The sequence below is a fragment of the Mirounga leonina genome, unplaced genomic scaffold (genome assembly GCF_011800145.1).
Source record: "Mirounga leonina isolate KUSES-001 unplaced genomic scaffold, KU_Mleo_1.0 Mir_152, whole genome shotgun sequence".
NCBI classification, from domain to species: Eukaryota; Metazoa; Chordata; class Mammalia; order Carnivora; family Phocidae; genus Mirounga; species Mirounga leonina.
Genome location: NW_023270380.1, coordinates 13,819,700 through 13,833,226, shown reverse-complemented (window position 1 = coordinate 13,833,226; position 13,527 = coordinate 13,819,700). Strand labels below are relative to the sequence as shown.

The window sequence follows — 13,527 nt, the reverse complement described above, 5'->3', positions numbered from 1 at the left end:
ATCTACAGTTTTCTTGATATTCTTTACACCTTTATAAATGTGCAGAACTTCCTTTGGGTGGAAATCCCTTCCTAACTTCTGCCTCGATAGGAAGAAGTGTCACTGCTTGGTTGGTTTCTTATTCTCCCACCCCTGTCACAAGATGGGGAGCATCAAGGAAGGAACATTGCTGAAGTGGGCAGAGACGGAGGGTCTCTGGCCATGGAGGTTGGCTCCTGGAGAGAGGAAAGGATCTCCTAACTGAGGCCTTTTAAATGATTGCTTCTTTCCCCCTCTTAAAACAGAGGCCCTTCTTTCTTTTTGAAGAAAGGGTTTCCTGTTTCCCCTCCTCTATTGTGCTTTATCGGAGATGGCAGGCCTTGGAATTGGCAAGTCAGCTAATAGGCACATGTAGAAAAAGAAAGTTTCTCCAGGGTGTGGAGGCTGAAACTTGCAGACAAAAGGGAACAGAACAACAGACATCCTGCCAGCCGCCTTGTTAGGGAAGAACCAACCAAACCTTGTGTCTCCTTGGCTAAGCCCCTTGAAATTGAACCACTTCCAGGAAGACAAAAACAACATTCTTGGACATCTGTGTTATTGAAGGAAACTTTGTGGACAGTTGATCAGTCCTTGTCCTCTGGAGTGCCTTAAACCCAGCATTTTGTGATTTTTTTTTTTTTTTTTTGATACCGACTTTTAGAATATTATAGAGTAAGTGAAATTGGGACTGCATGCTTCCCTCTTCCCTGGTCTCGGATTTGCTGATGCCAAACCTGGCAAGTGCAAATGCAAAGCCACTTTAGATCTCATTTGTTTTGTTTTGTTTTGTTTTTTAATAACAATTTATCTCTACCCTCCTTCTAATCAACAGATTTAAGGAAAAAAGGGAAATATTCACCTTACCTAGTAAGGGAAGGAAATACAGGTATGAGAGAGGATTTGCAGTTTTTATATAATTCTCTTAAAATCAAAGTAATTAGAACAAGTCTTCCTGGCATGAAATAGTAGTTAAGATCCTTCAAACTGAATAATTTGGTACAAAATCTGCATGTGTTTCTCAACTGTATTTACACACACACACACACACACACACACACCCTTTCTGCTAACCACCCAGTACTTTGCTCTGGTATTTTGTAGGAAATTTCCTTTATTGCTCAAGTTATTAACCATTTGGGTAGATATTAATTTATTTGAAGCTGTTTTTGAAAGTAGTAATGTAAGATTCAATCTCATGATTGCACCATGATTGTGAGTTTGTCAGCAGAGAACACATTTCTTAAAATTACTCTAGAATTGACCAACACTGTCTTACATTTAGACAGTATCTTCCTCTGATCATCTTGAAACAGGTCCTTTCCATCCCTTTAGAACACATATACACACAAACACATACCCCTCTAAGAGCACAGTGCCAAAATTTATCTATACTTGTAACATTGTGTAGTATTAAATGTTAAATTTTATTTCAAGGACTATCACAGCCTAGACATAAATGTAATCTAAGTACTGAGATAGTACATTTCAGAAAATAAGCTAGTATTTCCATGATCAAGTTTAGATACCTATCATTTGTCATTCCAAAAGCTTGCGTTCTAGAGTCTAGAAGTAAAAGGGAAGGGTTTAAGCATTTAAGAAGTATAAGCTGAAATTATTTATTTCAATATAGAATATTAGAGTCAAGATAATCAATGTGTACAAAAATTTACATAACGAGAAACAATAGACAATGCAGCACCTTTAGAAAAATAATTAAGTTTTGTTGCATTTACAGGTAAGTGCCACACTGAGAATTTACAACACAGTAATTTACTGCAATCAATGATAGGGGAGTTCCATAAAGAAACAAAGCTCTTAACACTCCAGATTTTCAGAAGGTATTATTGGAATGCTTAATCATAACCACAGAATTTGTACATCCTTTAGGATTGAGCTGATAAAAGTCACACACAGTTTTCAGAGCATCTACTATAGCAAAGGAGTCCACGGTGTTCGGACGGCTGGCTTAGTGTCTCTGACAGGTGTGGAGTCTGGAAGAGTTGCTGGCTTGATGGTGATCTTTCTGTATCCGGCAAGACAGACCGTCTCCACAGTAACAGCGCTGGAATATCTCCAGCCCGTGGGAGCCTTTTCTCCTGTGCTTGGTGCACACTTGACCTTCTTTGAGGACAGGTTTACAGATCTTGGACCAGAAGTGTCTAGCACAACACAGCCCTGTGGCACAGTCTGATGATCGGAGACAGACCGAGCCTTCTTGCCCTGGAAAGGAGGGGACAGTAGGGAAAGTACACGGTTACTGCCAGGTCTGCATTATTTCATGAAGAAAATCCCATAAGACACTCCCGACGTGCTAACAAAGAATGAACAGTAAGGTCCTTTACCTTTGGTATGATACAGTTTTGAAGACAGCGTGGTTCTTCTGGAATACCCATCCACGGTGCTGTGATCGTTACCAACACTTTCGAGAATGGTTTCTTCGATTTCCCCTCGATGGAAAGGATTGTGATCAGAAGGCATACATATCCCTAAGGAAGCAGGAGACAGTAGTAACACATTACAGCCGGGAGTTAACTACCAAGAGCCTTGACCATGGCAGTCTCTTATGCCTACACCACCTTGAGATGCCTCGTTGTGGGGACATTATTTTAAACACAAGCCAAACTTCCTCCCTAGTGTTAATGCAAAACTCCCCAGATGGACAGAAGCATCAATGCAACATCTCCAATACAGCTATTTAAAACACCTTCCTACCAACTGTGGTAGTGGCAGTGAGATTTCTGCCCATGTTAATATCACCCTTGGGGTAAGAAATAAAACTAGTCACTTAAATTTTTTAAAAATAACTTCTCTGCCCTCGGTGCTATATGGATACCGGCAGACCAAGTTAAGCAAACGCAACACCAGCTGCCTGGAAGATTACAATCTCACCCACCAGTTACTTCACTGTATAATTTCTATATTACAGAGATTGAGTTAGTTCAGCCCCGAGTATTACTGGGTCCTAAAGAGGGTCGCCAGCCTCAAGCTTATTTCTGGAGACTTCTTTGGCTGGCTGAGCCTCTCTCTTTGAGACATTAAATTTTAGTGGATCTGTGGTCCAGGGCGGAGGACTTATTTTAAGGTAGCAGGAGGTTGGGGGCAGGGGGATGGATTCGGAAACCAGGATGCCTATCAAGATCCCCCTTAAGGGTGGCCAGCACGGATAGCTAAATCACTGTCTTCTGGCTGACATCAGTTTTAACAGGGACCAGGAGAAGGAGGCCAGCGTGGTAGAGCCCTGGGAGACACCAAGAGAAACAGGGCAGCTAAGGCCAGTGCTGGTTTCCTTGGGCTCTCTGTATACTTGGTTTCACCTTCCTCCCCATCTTTCTCAATTGATGTCAAGGTACTCTCTGGACTCATGTTCAGGGAAGGGTTCACTCTGTGGCAAGCAGTCCTGTTAAGCAGGCCAGGGGCACGGAGGAAGAGGAGGCGCTCCACGACATCCCAGATCAAGCACTCCAAAGATTTCTGGGGAACCCTGCAGGCTGAGCACCCGTTTGCAGGTGGCGCCACTGGGTTCCCAAAGCCGGGAGCATTTTCCTCCCATCCGTAGGAGGCCAAATGCGGGACGCTCTGAGTCCGAAAGGGAGCTGCCGGACTCACCATTTTTGCAGTAATTCCCGGGGCAGCACATAGCGTGACGCATGCAGCGTTTTCGGCGCTTCCTGCAGGCGAGGCAGATTTGCGCGCCCGCGCCCCCTGCGCGGGTGGGGCTGGCGCAGTACTCCTCCGTGCTGCACTCCTCGTCCTCGGCGCACGGGTACGGCTGCGGGGAGGGGCCAGGCAGGGGCGTGAGGCACCTGCGCCTCCAGGGCCCCAAGCTCCCGGACCCCGACGCTCGTCACCGGCCCTCTGCGCGCACCTCTCCGAAGCTGGTGTTCCCAGGACTCCCAGACGCAAACTTCCCGACTGAGCCCTGCACTGCACACACTCAACACGTTCTCCATGCTCCTCCCCATCTGAGCACCACCACCCCCCCGCCCCCCCGCCTCGGGGTCTCCGCGTCCCGGGTTCCCCGAGACCCTGCTCACCTGGTAGTTGTCAATGGTCTGGTACTTGTTTCCGCCCTCGTACAGGATCCCGGGAGCCGCGCTGACCGCGGAGCCCGGGTGCCCCGCAGCGCCGCCCAGCGCCGGGGGCAGGTTCTTGATGGCGTTGGAATTGACGAGAACCGAGTTCAAGGTGGCACTCACTCCGAGCTGGAGGTGACTGTAGAGGGCCGCCGCTAGCAGGGCGGCCAAGACCCGGGCGGCTCCCACTGCGCCCGGGGCCGGCATCGCAGACGCTGTCCGGGGAAGGCTCCGAGAGAAGGCAGGAACGTCCCTCTGCAAGGCTGGTCCCTGGAGGCCGCGCCGGCACGGCTGCAGTCCGGGCTCCGAGCGCCTCCCGCGCTCCCCGAGTCTCGACTGCGGGCGCAGCTCTGCGCCGCCACCGCTGCGGCGGCCGCCTTTATACCGCGGGCTCCGAGCATCCTGGCCCCTCGGGGGAGACAACAAAGCAGGGATGGGATTTCAAAGCGCTGGGAGGGGCTGGAGGGTGTGTGTGTGTACACGAGGTGTGTGTGTGGGGGGGCTTGGCCCTCCCCAGCCCGCCCTCCCTGGCGCGGCGGGTCCCTTGGCCCAGCTCGGGTTCGGGGCGCGGGTGTTGGGGAGCGCGAGCGCGGACCGCGTCCACAAAGGCGCGCGGAGAGAGGAACCTGGGACCCCGGCGCCCGCCCCCTGCAGCAGGGGTTTCACTCGCGGGCTCGGAAGTACTTTTCAGAGCGGGATCGTAATGTTCTGCAAAACCACTTTTCTGCTGTCTCCTTTATTCCAGTCCTACTTATTTATTGGGCACCGTAAACAGCATTCGGGGTGAAATACAGCCCAAGTGGTAACTCAAAAGTCTGTCTCGAAGCGTCCCAGCGAGAGGGCCAGGTGGCCGGTGCAAGTTGCTGATTAACCTTTCAGACCCTCGGTTTGCAGATTTAGAGTGAAGTCCCCCGTTTAAGTTGGTTCAGCTTCGCCCCCACCCCTTTCCTTCCTCCACACCCCAGCCCCCCCTCCCGCCGCCACCGCGAGAAAAATGTGTAAAGAGAATGAAATTTGCACATCAAACGGGGGTAAGAAGGAAGAAGAACTAATTCTCTTTTGATGGGAAGTTTAGAGAGGGAGGCGAGAGACTGGCGTTGGGAAATTAGATCAGGGGTGGAGGGAAGAGGGAAGTGAGTATCGATAATCAGACTATTTAATGTTGCTCTTTGAATGGAGCAGTCGCGCTCTGTAGATGAACTTGATTAGGCAGACGCGCAAGATCAAAGTGGCCAGAGCGAGACCGGTAGAGTCCATGGGCTGGGTTCGTGGTCCTTCCCTGCTGGCCCCGCTCGGGGTGGGTCAGCGCAGCCAGGGGAGTGAGCCTTAGGGCTCAGCGCCTGGCTTCCTCCAGACTATTCCAGATCGCGAAGCTGCTCCCAAGTCAGAGCGTCCCGGGACCCGGGACTAACACTCCTCCAGGGAGTTGAGACTAGCTGCAGGAAAAGGAAAACTGAAAGTGAGCCAGAACGTGAGTTCGAAGTCCTCTAGATCCGTGTAGAAAAATAGTAAAGTCCTGCTTATACAGTGGAAATTTTTTAACAAAAGCACGCCTCTGGGAAGCCTTGGGCTACCCTCTGCATTGTTTCCCCTTGGGGGGAGGTGGGTAGGTGCAGTGAGTATAAATACTTAGGAGACTGTCCTAATTATAGTAATAATAAAAGATAAAGTACCGCAATTATTTTTATAACAGGTCGATGTTATGTCAGGAAATGGACAACTGCCGTGCAAATTTAGAAAAGGAAGAGATGACTAAATAATCATTGTTGAATAAGAAAGACTAGGATATATTAATTTTGTGCTCCCTCACCTTTATGGTGATACTCTACACATAGACCTATATACATGACCAGGACCACCACTAAGAACAGCTGATGAGAGTCTTGAAGTTCTATAATCCTAAAGTTAAGAGGGGGAAGGGTTAAAAAAAAAATGTTTGTAATGGTCTGAGTTCTAGTTCCTTGGGTTTCAGGGGTCCTATTGAGAACATCTTCCAAACAATTCTTTAATAATGCCTAATTACACCCACCCATCCCAAATCCCATCTGTCCTATGAAATTTCCTCTGGTTTATTGGTAATTCCTTCTTGAAATTCTAATATGGATTAAATACCACATTTTTTTGTTTTAGGTTTTATTAACACATACAATGATCTAGACTTGGCTACAACTTTAGAAATTTTTGGCACAAACTGAAACTTGGAAACAAAGGGGAAGCTGCTTATATATATTTTTTTCTTTTTAAAATGAGCCTGAGAAACAAGTCAAGGAACACTTTATTGAGAATAAGCAATAAGCCAGGTCTCTCTTGGGCAGATATGGCCCTAGCTTCAGTTGACCTGAAGTTGGTATAGATGGAGAGGTATTAGAGGATAACAGGGTAAAACTCTAGGGGATTTTAGGTGTCATATTATTAGTTGCAGATTATGATAATGTCAATGATTGATGTTTTGAGCACCTTCAGTGTAATAGAAAATCTGCAGTCTGTCTCAAATTGTTATGATGTTGAAATGCAGGGAAGAATCTCCTGACCTTGGGGAGGGTGAAAATGTTTCTTCTTAGTCCTATTATCCTATTTAAATATTTCTAAAAATAAGCTGTGCCACACTTATGGCCAATCTCTTTTCCTCTTTTTGAAAGAGATGGTAATGTCGTTAACACAGTTAACAAATTTAGTTCATTAAGAGCTTGGATTCACAAATGAAATTGTTGTCTGGGGCAAAAAAAAAAAAAGTTTCATCAGCAAAAGAAAAACTTTAACAAAAAGACATGTTGCATAAATTCAGTCTCAAATCCTGAATATGTATGTCTGTTGTGGTTTAATGTTCTTTGAGTCTGTTGTGTTGAGTTAGGAGAGCTAAGTCAAGACTACGGTTTTAAGAGCAGACTGGGTTCTATCTCCTTCCCTACTTTCCACACTGTTCTCGATGTCATGACCTGAAAGCGAAAAATGAATTGGTGAATATCTGAGTTTCTTCTATGTGCTAAGCAGGGTACTTGGTGCTGTGGGATCAAAGATGAGTGCTCAGGTTACCAACTTCAAGTAACTAAGTGGGGGCAGGGGTGGTAAGCTCTTAAGTTATATAGAAGAGCTACCCCTCAGGAAGGCCTTAGAGCCGAGTATGTAGCAAGCCAACTCTTAGTTCCACATAGGAAAATGGACTTGTTTCAGTGGAGTTTCCATTTGAAAATCCTTTCCATGATTGAGCTTCCTCACTGGCAACAAAAGAGCGGGATGGATAAAGATGTAAAGTGGGGTTAATCATGCCACCAGGGGCCAATTAAAATTCAGTGAATGCCCATTATATGCAAAATGCTACCCTAGTACCTTTGAGAATGTACCCCCCCCCCCCAAGTATTAAAGGCAGGTTCTTTGTCCTCAGAAAGCTTTCTATTTATAAGTAGTCAGGGGAAGCAAAGATTACATGGGAATGGGGGTAAACATTTTTCCAAAACAGGTCCTATTTTGGCACACATGAGGTCATGGGGGAAGACGAAAAAGGTCCAGAAATGGTGACAACTAGCCTCAGGGAAGACGGGGGGTTGTGATGACCCTCTGAGCAAGGTGGCAGAGGTGGGAGGAGGTCAGGGCTGTTGTATTTCATTTATTAAAAGTAGTGTATTTAGTTCTGGAGGGACCCCTAACTCCTATTTCATCTGTTAAACTATTTTCAGAATGAATGCAATAGGCTTAATAGATTTTTAAATAGATGGGATATGCGTACCGATGTGGAATCAAACCTCATAGCTCATCAATGGCATGAGAGTGTGCGTGTTCCTCCCATTGTCAGTGCTGAGCACCCAGCACAGAATACCCTCTTCATCTGTGAGTAAGACAACAAAAACATCATGCCTATTCGCAAATGATCTTTCCATCTCTGTCATTTGAGATTCTTATGTGATTGCTGCATATTTAATTCTCTCCCTTCTCTCCTCTTCCCCCACCTTCCCTCTTTCATTCTTTCTTTTTTTGTTAAATCAAAGGAAGCAGATCTGTTACCATGTAATTTTACTTTACTAGGACAACGTTAAATAAATGTCATTCCTTATGGTGCATGCTATCAACGTCTATGCTGGTACTGATCTTAAATTTATAGTAGGGATTCCTCATTCCTGACTTCAGTAAAAAAAAATAAAAATAAAAAATGTTAAGACTTTCTCATTGGCCTTTAAAAGATTTTGGTCTTAATGCTCTTCATGATGTTAAAAGGGCTTTTAGACCAGGCCCATGTTAAGACTCCCCAGAGGCTGGATTAGGCTTTTCTGCACTCTTCAGTACAAAGAGAAGGCGAGGTTTGACAATGGTTATGTTTATTTGGTCAGTGGAGATGGCCAGCCCAGATAAATCAGGCTCCCTGGTAGCTTTCCAACCTAGCTCAGAAGATGTGTTTTACAGGAGCAAGACATTAAAAACTAATCTGAGAATAGAGCCCAGGACCCAGAAACTTTTGATGAAAAACCACAGAGGATCTTCTCTGATGTCCTGACATGGAGAGAGGGCTGCAGAATATAGTTACAGAGACTTCAAAACAGCCCCCTTAGCATCCCTCCTAAAGGATTCAACATTTCCAACCATAAATATTGGCCAATGGCAGCAGAAAGCATGATACAAGATCCTTTTAAAACAGACTTCAGACCTAGAGAAATGTCATTTTTCCTTCATGTCTCTAAGTTCCTATTATTACCTCCTTTATAACGCAGGTGCTCTCCAAGGATCGTGGCCTGGAAAGGTATTTTGCCATGGGATCAGGAGACTGGGGCTGGGATTCTGGGTACTGGGGACTTCTGTAACAGCCTGAAGTTGGCCGGAAAATATGGCAGCTTGGTCAAGCCATTTAATTCTAGTGTTGGTGTTGGCCTTTCACTTATAAAATGGCATGAGAGGGAGGTGAGGTGGCCCCTTGCCTCTCTCTCTCTCACTTAAAAAAAAAAAAAATCACTCTCAGGACAAGGCCTTTTATATTCTGATTAAATAAAAATATCCTGTAAGAGGCCATTTTTCAGGCAGCCTAAAATAATAACCACTGACATCGTGTATTTTGATTTCGAATAAGTTTTTTCAAAGAAAACGAGAGTTTAAATCTCCGAAAATAAGTGAATACATAATCAGGTGATTTTTAAAAAAATTTTTTTAAAGATGGAGATATACACACGTATTTCTAAATTATGTCAGGTGTTCTTGGAGAAAACGCAGCAAATACAAAAGTCCAAAACTAAGTGACAGGTGCAATGCATCACTGTTAACTTGTAGTTCTCCCCGCAAACACATATCCATGGAGAGCAAGTGTGGGTGTGAGAGGGAGTGGGAAATCATTTGCCTTTGCAAAACTGACCCTAATGCTTTAGAGCTGAATTTTTCCAACTGTCCCTAAATTTCAAACTAGGGAATTGCGCCCAGAGGTGGAAAACAGAAAACAGGACCGGGAAAGCCCTTTAGTGTCCCACGACCCTGTCTTAGAATGGATTCTGAGGGACCAGGGAGGTAGGCCCAAAACACAACTGTGGCCAGAGAGAAGGATGTGTAATCCGCGCCAGGTTCACCACCACCCTCAAGGCGAGCTGGGGGCCACCTGCGCGCGCACCCACTCCCTGCATCCCTGCTGCGTGTGCACCCCCTCCCTGCGCCCCCGGTTAGCGTGTACACTCCTGCACCCCTGCTGCATGGGCACCCCGCCGCACTCCTGTGCGCATGCACCTGCTCCCTGCACCCCCACTGTGCGGGAACCCCTCCCTGCACCCCCGGTGAGCGTGTACCTGCTCCTTGCACCCCTGCTGCGAGTGCACCCCCCCATACCCCTGCTGGGCGTGCACCCACTCCTGCACCCCCACTCTGTGCTCACCAATCCCTGCACCCCCACTGTGCAGGCACCCACTCCTGCAACCCCACTCTGCACGCACCAATCCCTCCACCCCCGCTGCTCATGCACCCACTCCCTGCAGACCCCCCCACCCTGAGCGCCCCCGGGGGGGGGCGCCCCAGGGGGAGGCCTGCGGCGGCGCACGTGTGCTGGCCGGCTGCTGATGGCCTTTGGGCTGCGCAGTCACGACCCGCCGGCCGCGCACGGGAGTGGAAAACCCAGCTTGTTTAGGGACTCGCTTTGATGAGTGAAGATCAAAAGGCCCGAGGACCCCCATCCTAATCAGCCTTGAGCCAGGATGGCATTTTCACAAACAGTCCGTTTGCTTGGCTTTGAGCAGACTTCGTGCTCAGCACATTCATGCGCCGTTCACACTACAATGGCTGCAGTTGGGTCAGTTCATGGGCAAATAAATATAGGGCCCTTCCGACTTAATTAAAGAGGGGTGAGAGGAAAGGCGACGGAGAGGAAGATTAAAGCTCCGAGGGACATCAGGCTCTGCTGTGTCCCCAGTCGTTGGCCTCCAGTGGGAGAAACCTGCTCTTCTGCTGCCCCCTGGTGGAATTGTCGTAGAAGTTCTTCGTAGGGAAGATCAAAGGATTTATGAACCTCACAATTTACTCTCCAGAAATACTATTTTCCAGGTTCAGTTACTTATATACTGTATAGCCTTTTCACTTCGCTGCGCTCCAACCTCTTCGAGATTGAGTGTTCTCTTGTTCTTAATGTTCTACACAATGCTTTGTTCGTAGAATAACTTATTTCTTCATAAATTACAATTAAAAAGAGAACTGGGATCCAACATGTAGGTTCTCAGTTTATGTGTGTGTAGTTCCACTGAAGTTGAAAGGCTCTGTATGTCATTCCCAGATAAAAATGTCAAGGTCTCCAGATGATTAGAAATACATTATTTGGAAATTTTAGGCCGAACAAATCGTAGACAGGACCATTCATATGTAATTATTCATGGAGAATAAAAATAGAAGGGACTATTATTCATCTATTTAAGAAATTATTAATCATTTCAGGTTTCCATGTTCAAAAAGAAGATACAAACCTGTAGTCTCAGGTTAAATAATAGTTACAGTAAGCTATTTAATACTTCCATTTCCTTAGAGCCAACATGCACAAGTAAAAACAGAAAAATTAGTAAAACAACATACTGGAAGTTTAATATATGTATCTGTTAAAATTATTAGTAGTAGTTCTGCATTGTTATTATTTTGCAGTTAATATATCTAAACTACTCCCAAGGTTTTTCTTACAACTCATTTTTCTTAAAGAGAAGTGCTTACAGAAAAGAAACAAAACAAAAATGTTTCTCTGCAATTAGGATATCTTTTAAAGAATAAAGGATTCTGAAAGATGTGTGAGAATGCTGTTTGTAAACATTCAATTCAATAAATATATACTAAATTCATTTCTATAGGTTAGATTCTAAGTATAAAATTGCATACTATTATTTTAGTATTAGAATGTAAAATATATAAGAATGACTTTACAAACAAACTGAGGGTTGCTGGAGGGTAGGGGGTGAGGGGATGGGGTGGCTGGATGGTGGACATTAAGGAGGGCACGTGATGTAATGAGCACTGGGTGTTATATAACACTAATGAATCACAGACCTGTACCTCTGAAACTAATAATATGTTATATGTTAATTAATTGAATTTAAATTAAAAAATTTAAAAAGAATGACTTTAAAGAAGCAAATTAACCTCAAATTTTTTCATGTCATTGTTTTGATTGTACCCTGCCCACCTTTTTTGATCTATATTCTCCCCCATTTTCTTTGCGCATTATTACTTCTATCCAGCTGATTGTATTTACAAGAAAAGCAGTCTTCAAGCAAGCTCTATGTTTAACAATGCATTTTGCTAATATCAGTAGCTTTGTAAATTCCGCTTAGCCACAAACTTACTCAGAAGGTATGAAAGTGTCAGGCAAAGAATCTAATGGCTAATTAGCTTTCTATCAAAAGTTGATCCCTTACCCCTTTCTGTTAATATCATTTACTATTATCATTTGCATTTGCTGATAATTTTAGGAGGGGACTGTGGCTAGAGCTGTGATGTCTAAGGGTTTAGAGCATACAGCTTGCTCTGTTTATATCGTTCTTGATTTCTAGCCAAAGTCCTAAATTTATTTGGAAAATTACCTTGCTATGGTTTTATTAATAGATGAGGTTAGAAAAGTAAATAAATAAGTGGATTACTTGCAAGTGTGTTAAGAGACAGAGAAAATAATAGACTCTTTCCCTGTTTTTGTAGGGAATGAAAAGCAAGTGTCAGTCAAGAGGTGTTTATTTTCCTGAAAAAGACTATTAACTGTGCAATTCTGGGATTCTTGAACTATTATGTAGGTAACAAACAAACAAACAAAACAACCCTGAGGATGCATGTTAAAGTGCAGGTTCCCAGATCTCTCTCCTAGCTCTTTTGATTGATTGCAGAGGTGTGGGGTAAGTTTAGTGACTCATGTTTTTTGTTTGTTTTTCAAGATTTTAGTCATTTGTTTTGAGAGAGAGGGAAGGGGGAGGCCAACTTCCTGCTGAGCAGAGAGCCTGATGCCAGGCTTGATCCCAGGACCCTGAGATCATGACCTGAGCTGAAGGTAGACGCTTAACTGACTGAGCCACCCAGGCGCCCTAGTGACTCCTGTTTTAACACTCTCCACTGGCGAGTGTAATGCAGGTCATATTTAGGTTACGCTTTGCAGATTTCCGCCATCAATCCCTCAGTTCCCACCAACCTGGTCTGTCACCTTTCAAACTCCAAACTCCATTTTCTGCCTCTGGTTAAAAGTTAATTCCAGGGGCGCCTAGGTGGCTCAGTCAGTTAAGCCTCTAATTCTTGGTTTTGGCTCAGGTCCTGATCTCAGGGTTCTGGGATTGACCCCTGTGTCGGGCTCCGCACTCAGGGCAGAGTCTGCTTGAGATTCTCTCTCTCCCTCTGCCTCTCCTGCTTGTGCACGCTCGCTCTCTCTCAAATAAATAAAATCTTAAAAAAAAAAAAGTTAACTCCAAATTCAGTGTTTCCCCTTTGGAAAGCTGGGTTAACATCCCCCCACCCCGACACGACACTACACATTTACACCCATCTTCTCAGAGCCTTGCTCCTAGTACCCATTCTGTATCTCTGTTGCAGAGCCCAGAAATAATATATTTTAATGCCTCAGATGATTCTGATGAGAGCCAGGTTTGGGACAGATTGCCCTTGCTCAGACTTATCGAAAGAATCACCAGGAGGGCTTATGAAATTGGATGCCTAGAATTAATGGTGTGCTGGCAAACAGTGAAGAACCAGCACTTTAAAAAAATGCGTAAATATATATGCACATACATATGCATGTTATAAATTTTACTGATATAAAGGATATGCAGCATACAATTTGCAGTTAATCAAATATATTCATTATTGCAATATCCGATAACCAATTGATGATTACAAACGTTTTTATTGGTTTTTGCTGAGCTCTTGTATCCATAGCAAACATATGGGTGTGATTCTGCCAGGATTTGACAAATGGGATTGCATCATGGTCTACGTGCTTTTTACTTATCAATCTGTTATTAAA

At 44.8% G+C, this 13,527-nt stretch overlaps 1 protein-coding gene across 1 annotated transcript; it reads right to left on the bottom strand.

Moving 5' to 3' along the window:
* Positions 1–1,383: 1,383 nt before the first annotated feature.
* On the bottom strand, positions 1,384–4,471 carry DKK1 (dickkopf WNT signaling pathway inhibitor 1). The gene is made up of 4 exons (XM_035008606.1): positions 4,056–4,471; positions 3,628–3,790; positions 2,364–2,507; positions 1,384–2,241 (listed from the first exon to the last, which is right to left on the bottom strand). The coding sequence occupies exons 1-4, from the start codon at positions 4,299–4,301 to the stop codon at positions 1,988–1,990; spliced, it is 807 nt and encodes a 268-aa protein (XP_034864497.1). The 5' UTR covers positions 4,302–4,471; the 3' UTR covers positions 1,384–1,987.
* Between the last annotated feature and the right edge of the window lie 9,056 nt (positions 4,472–13,527).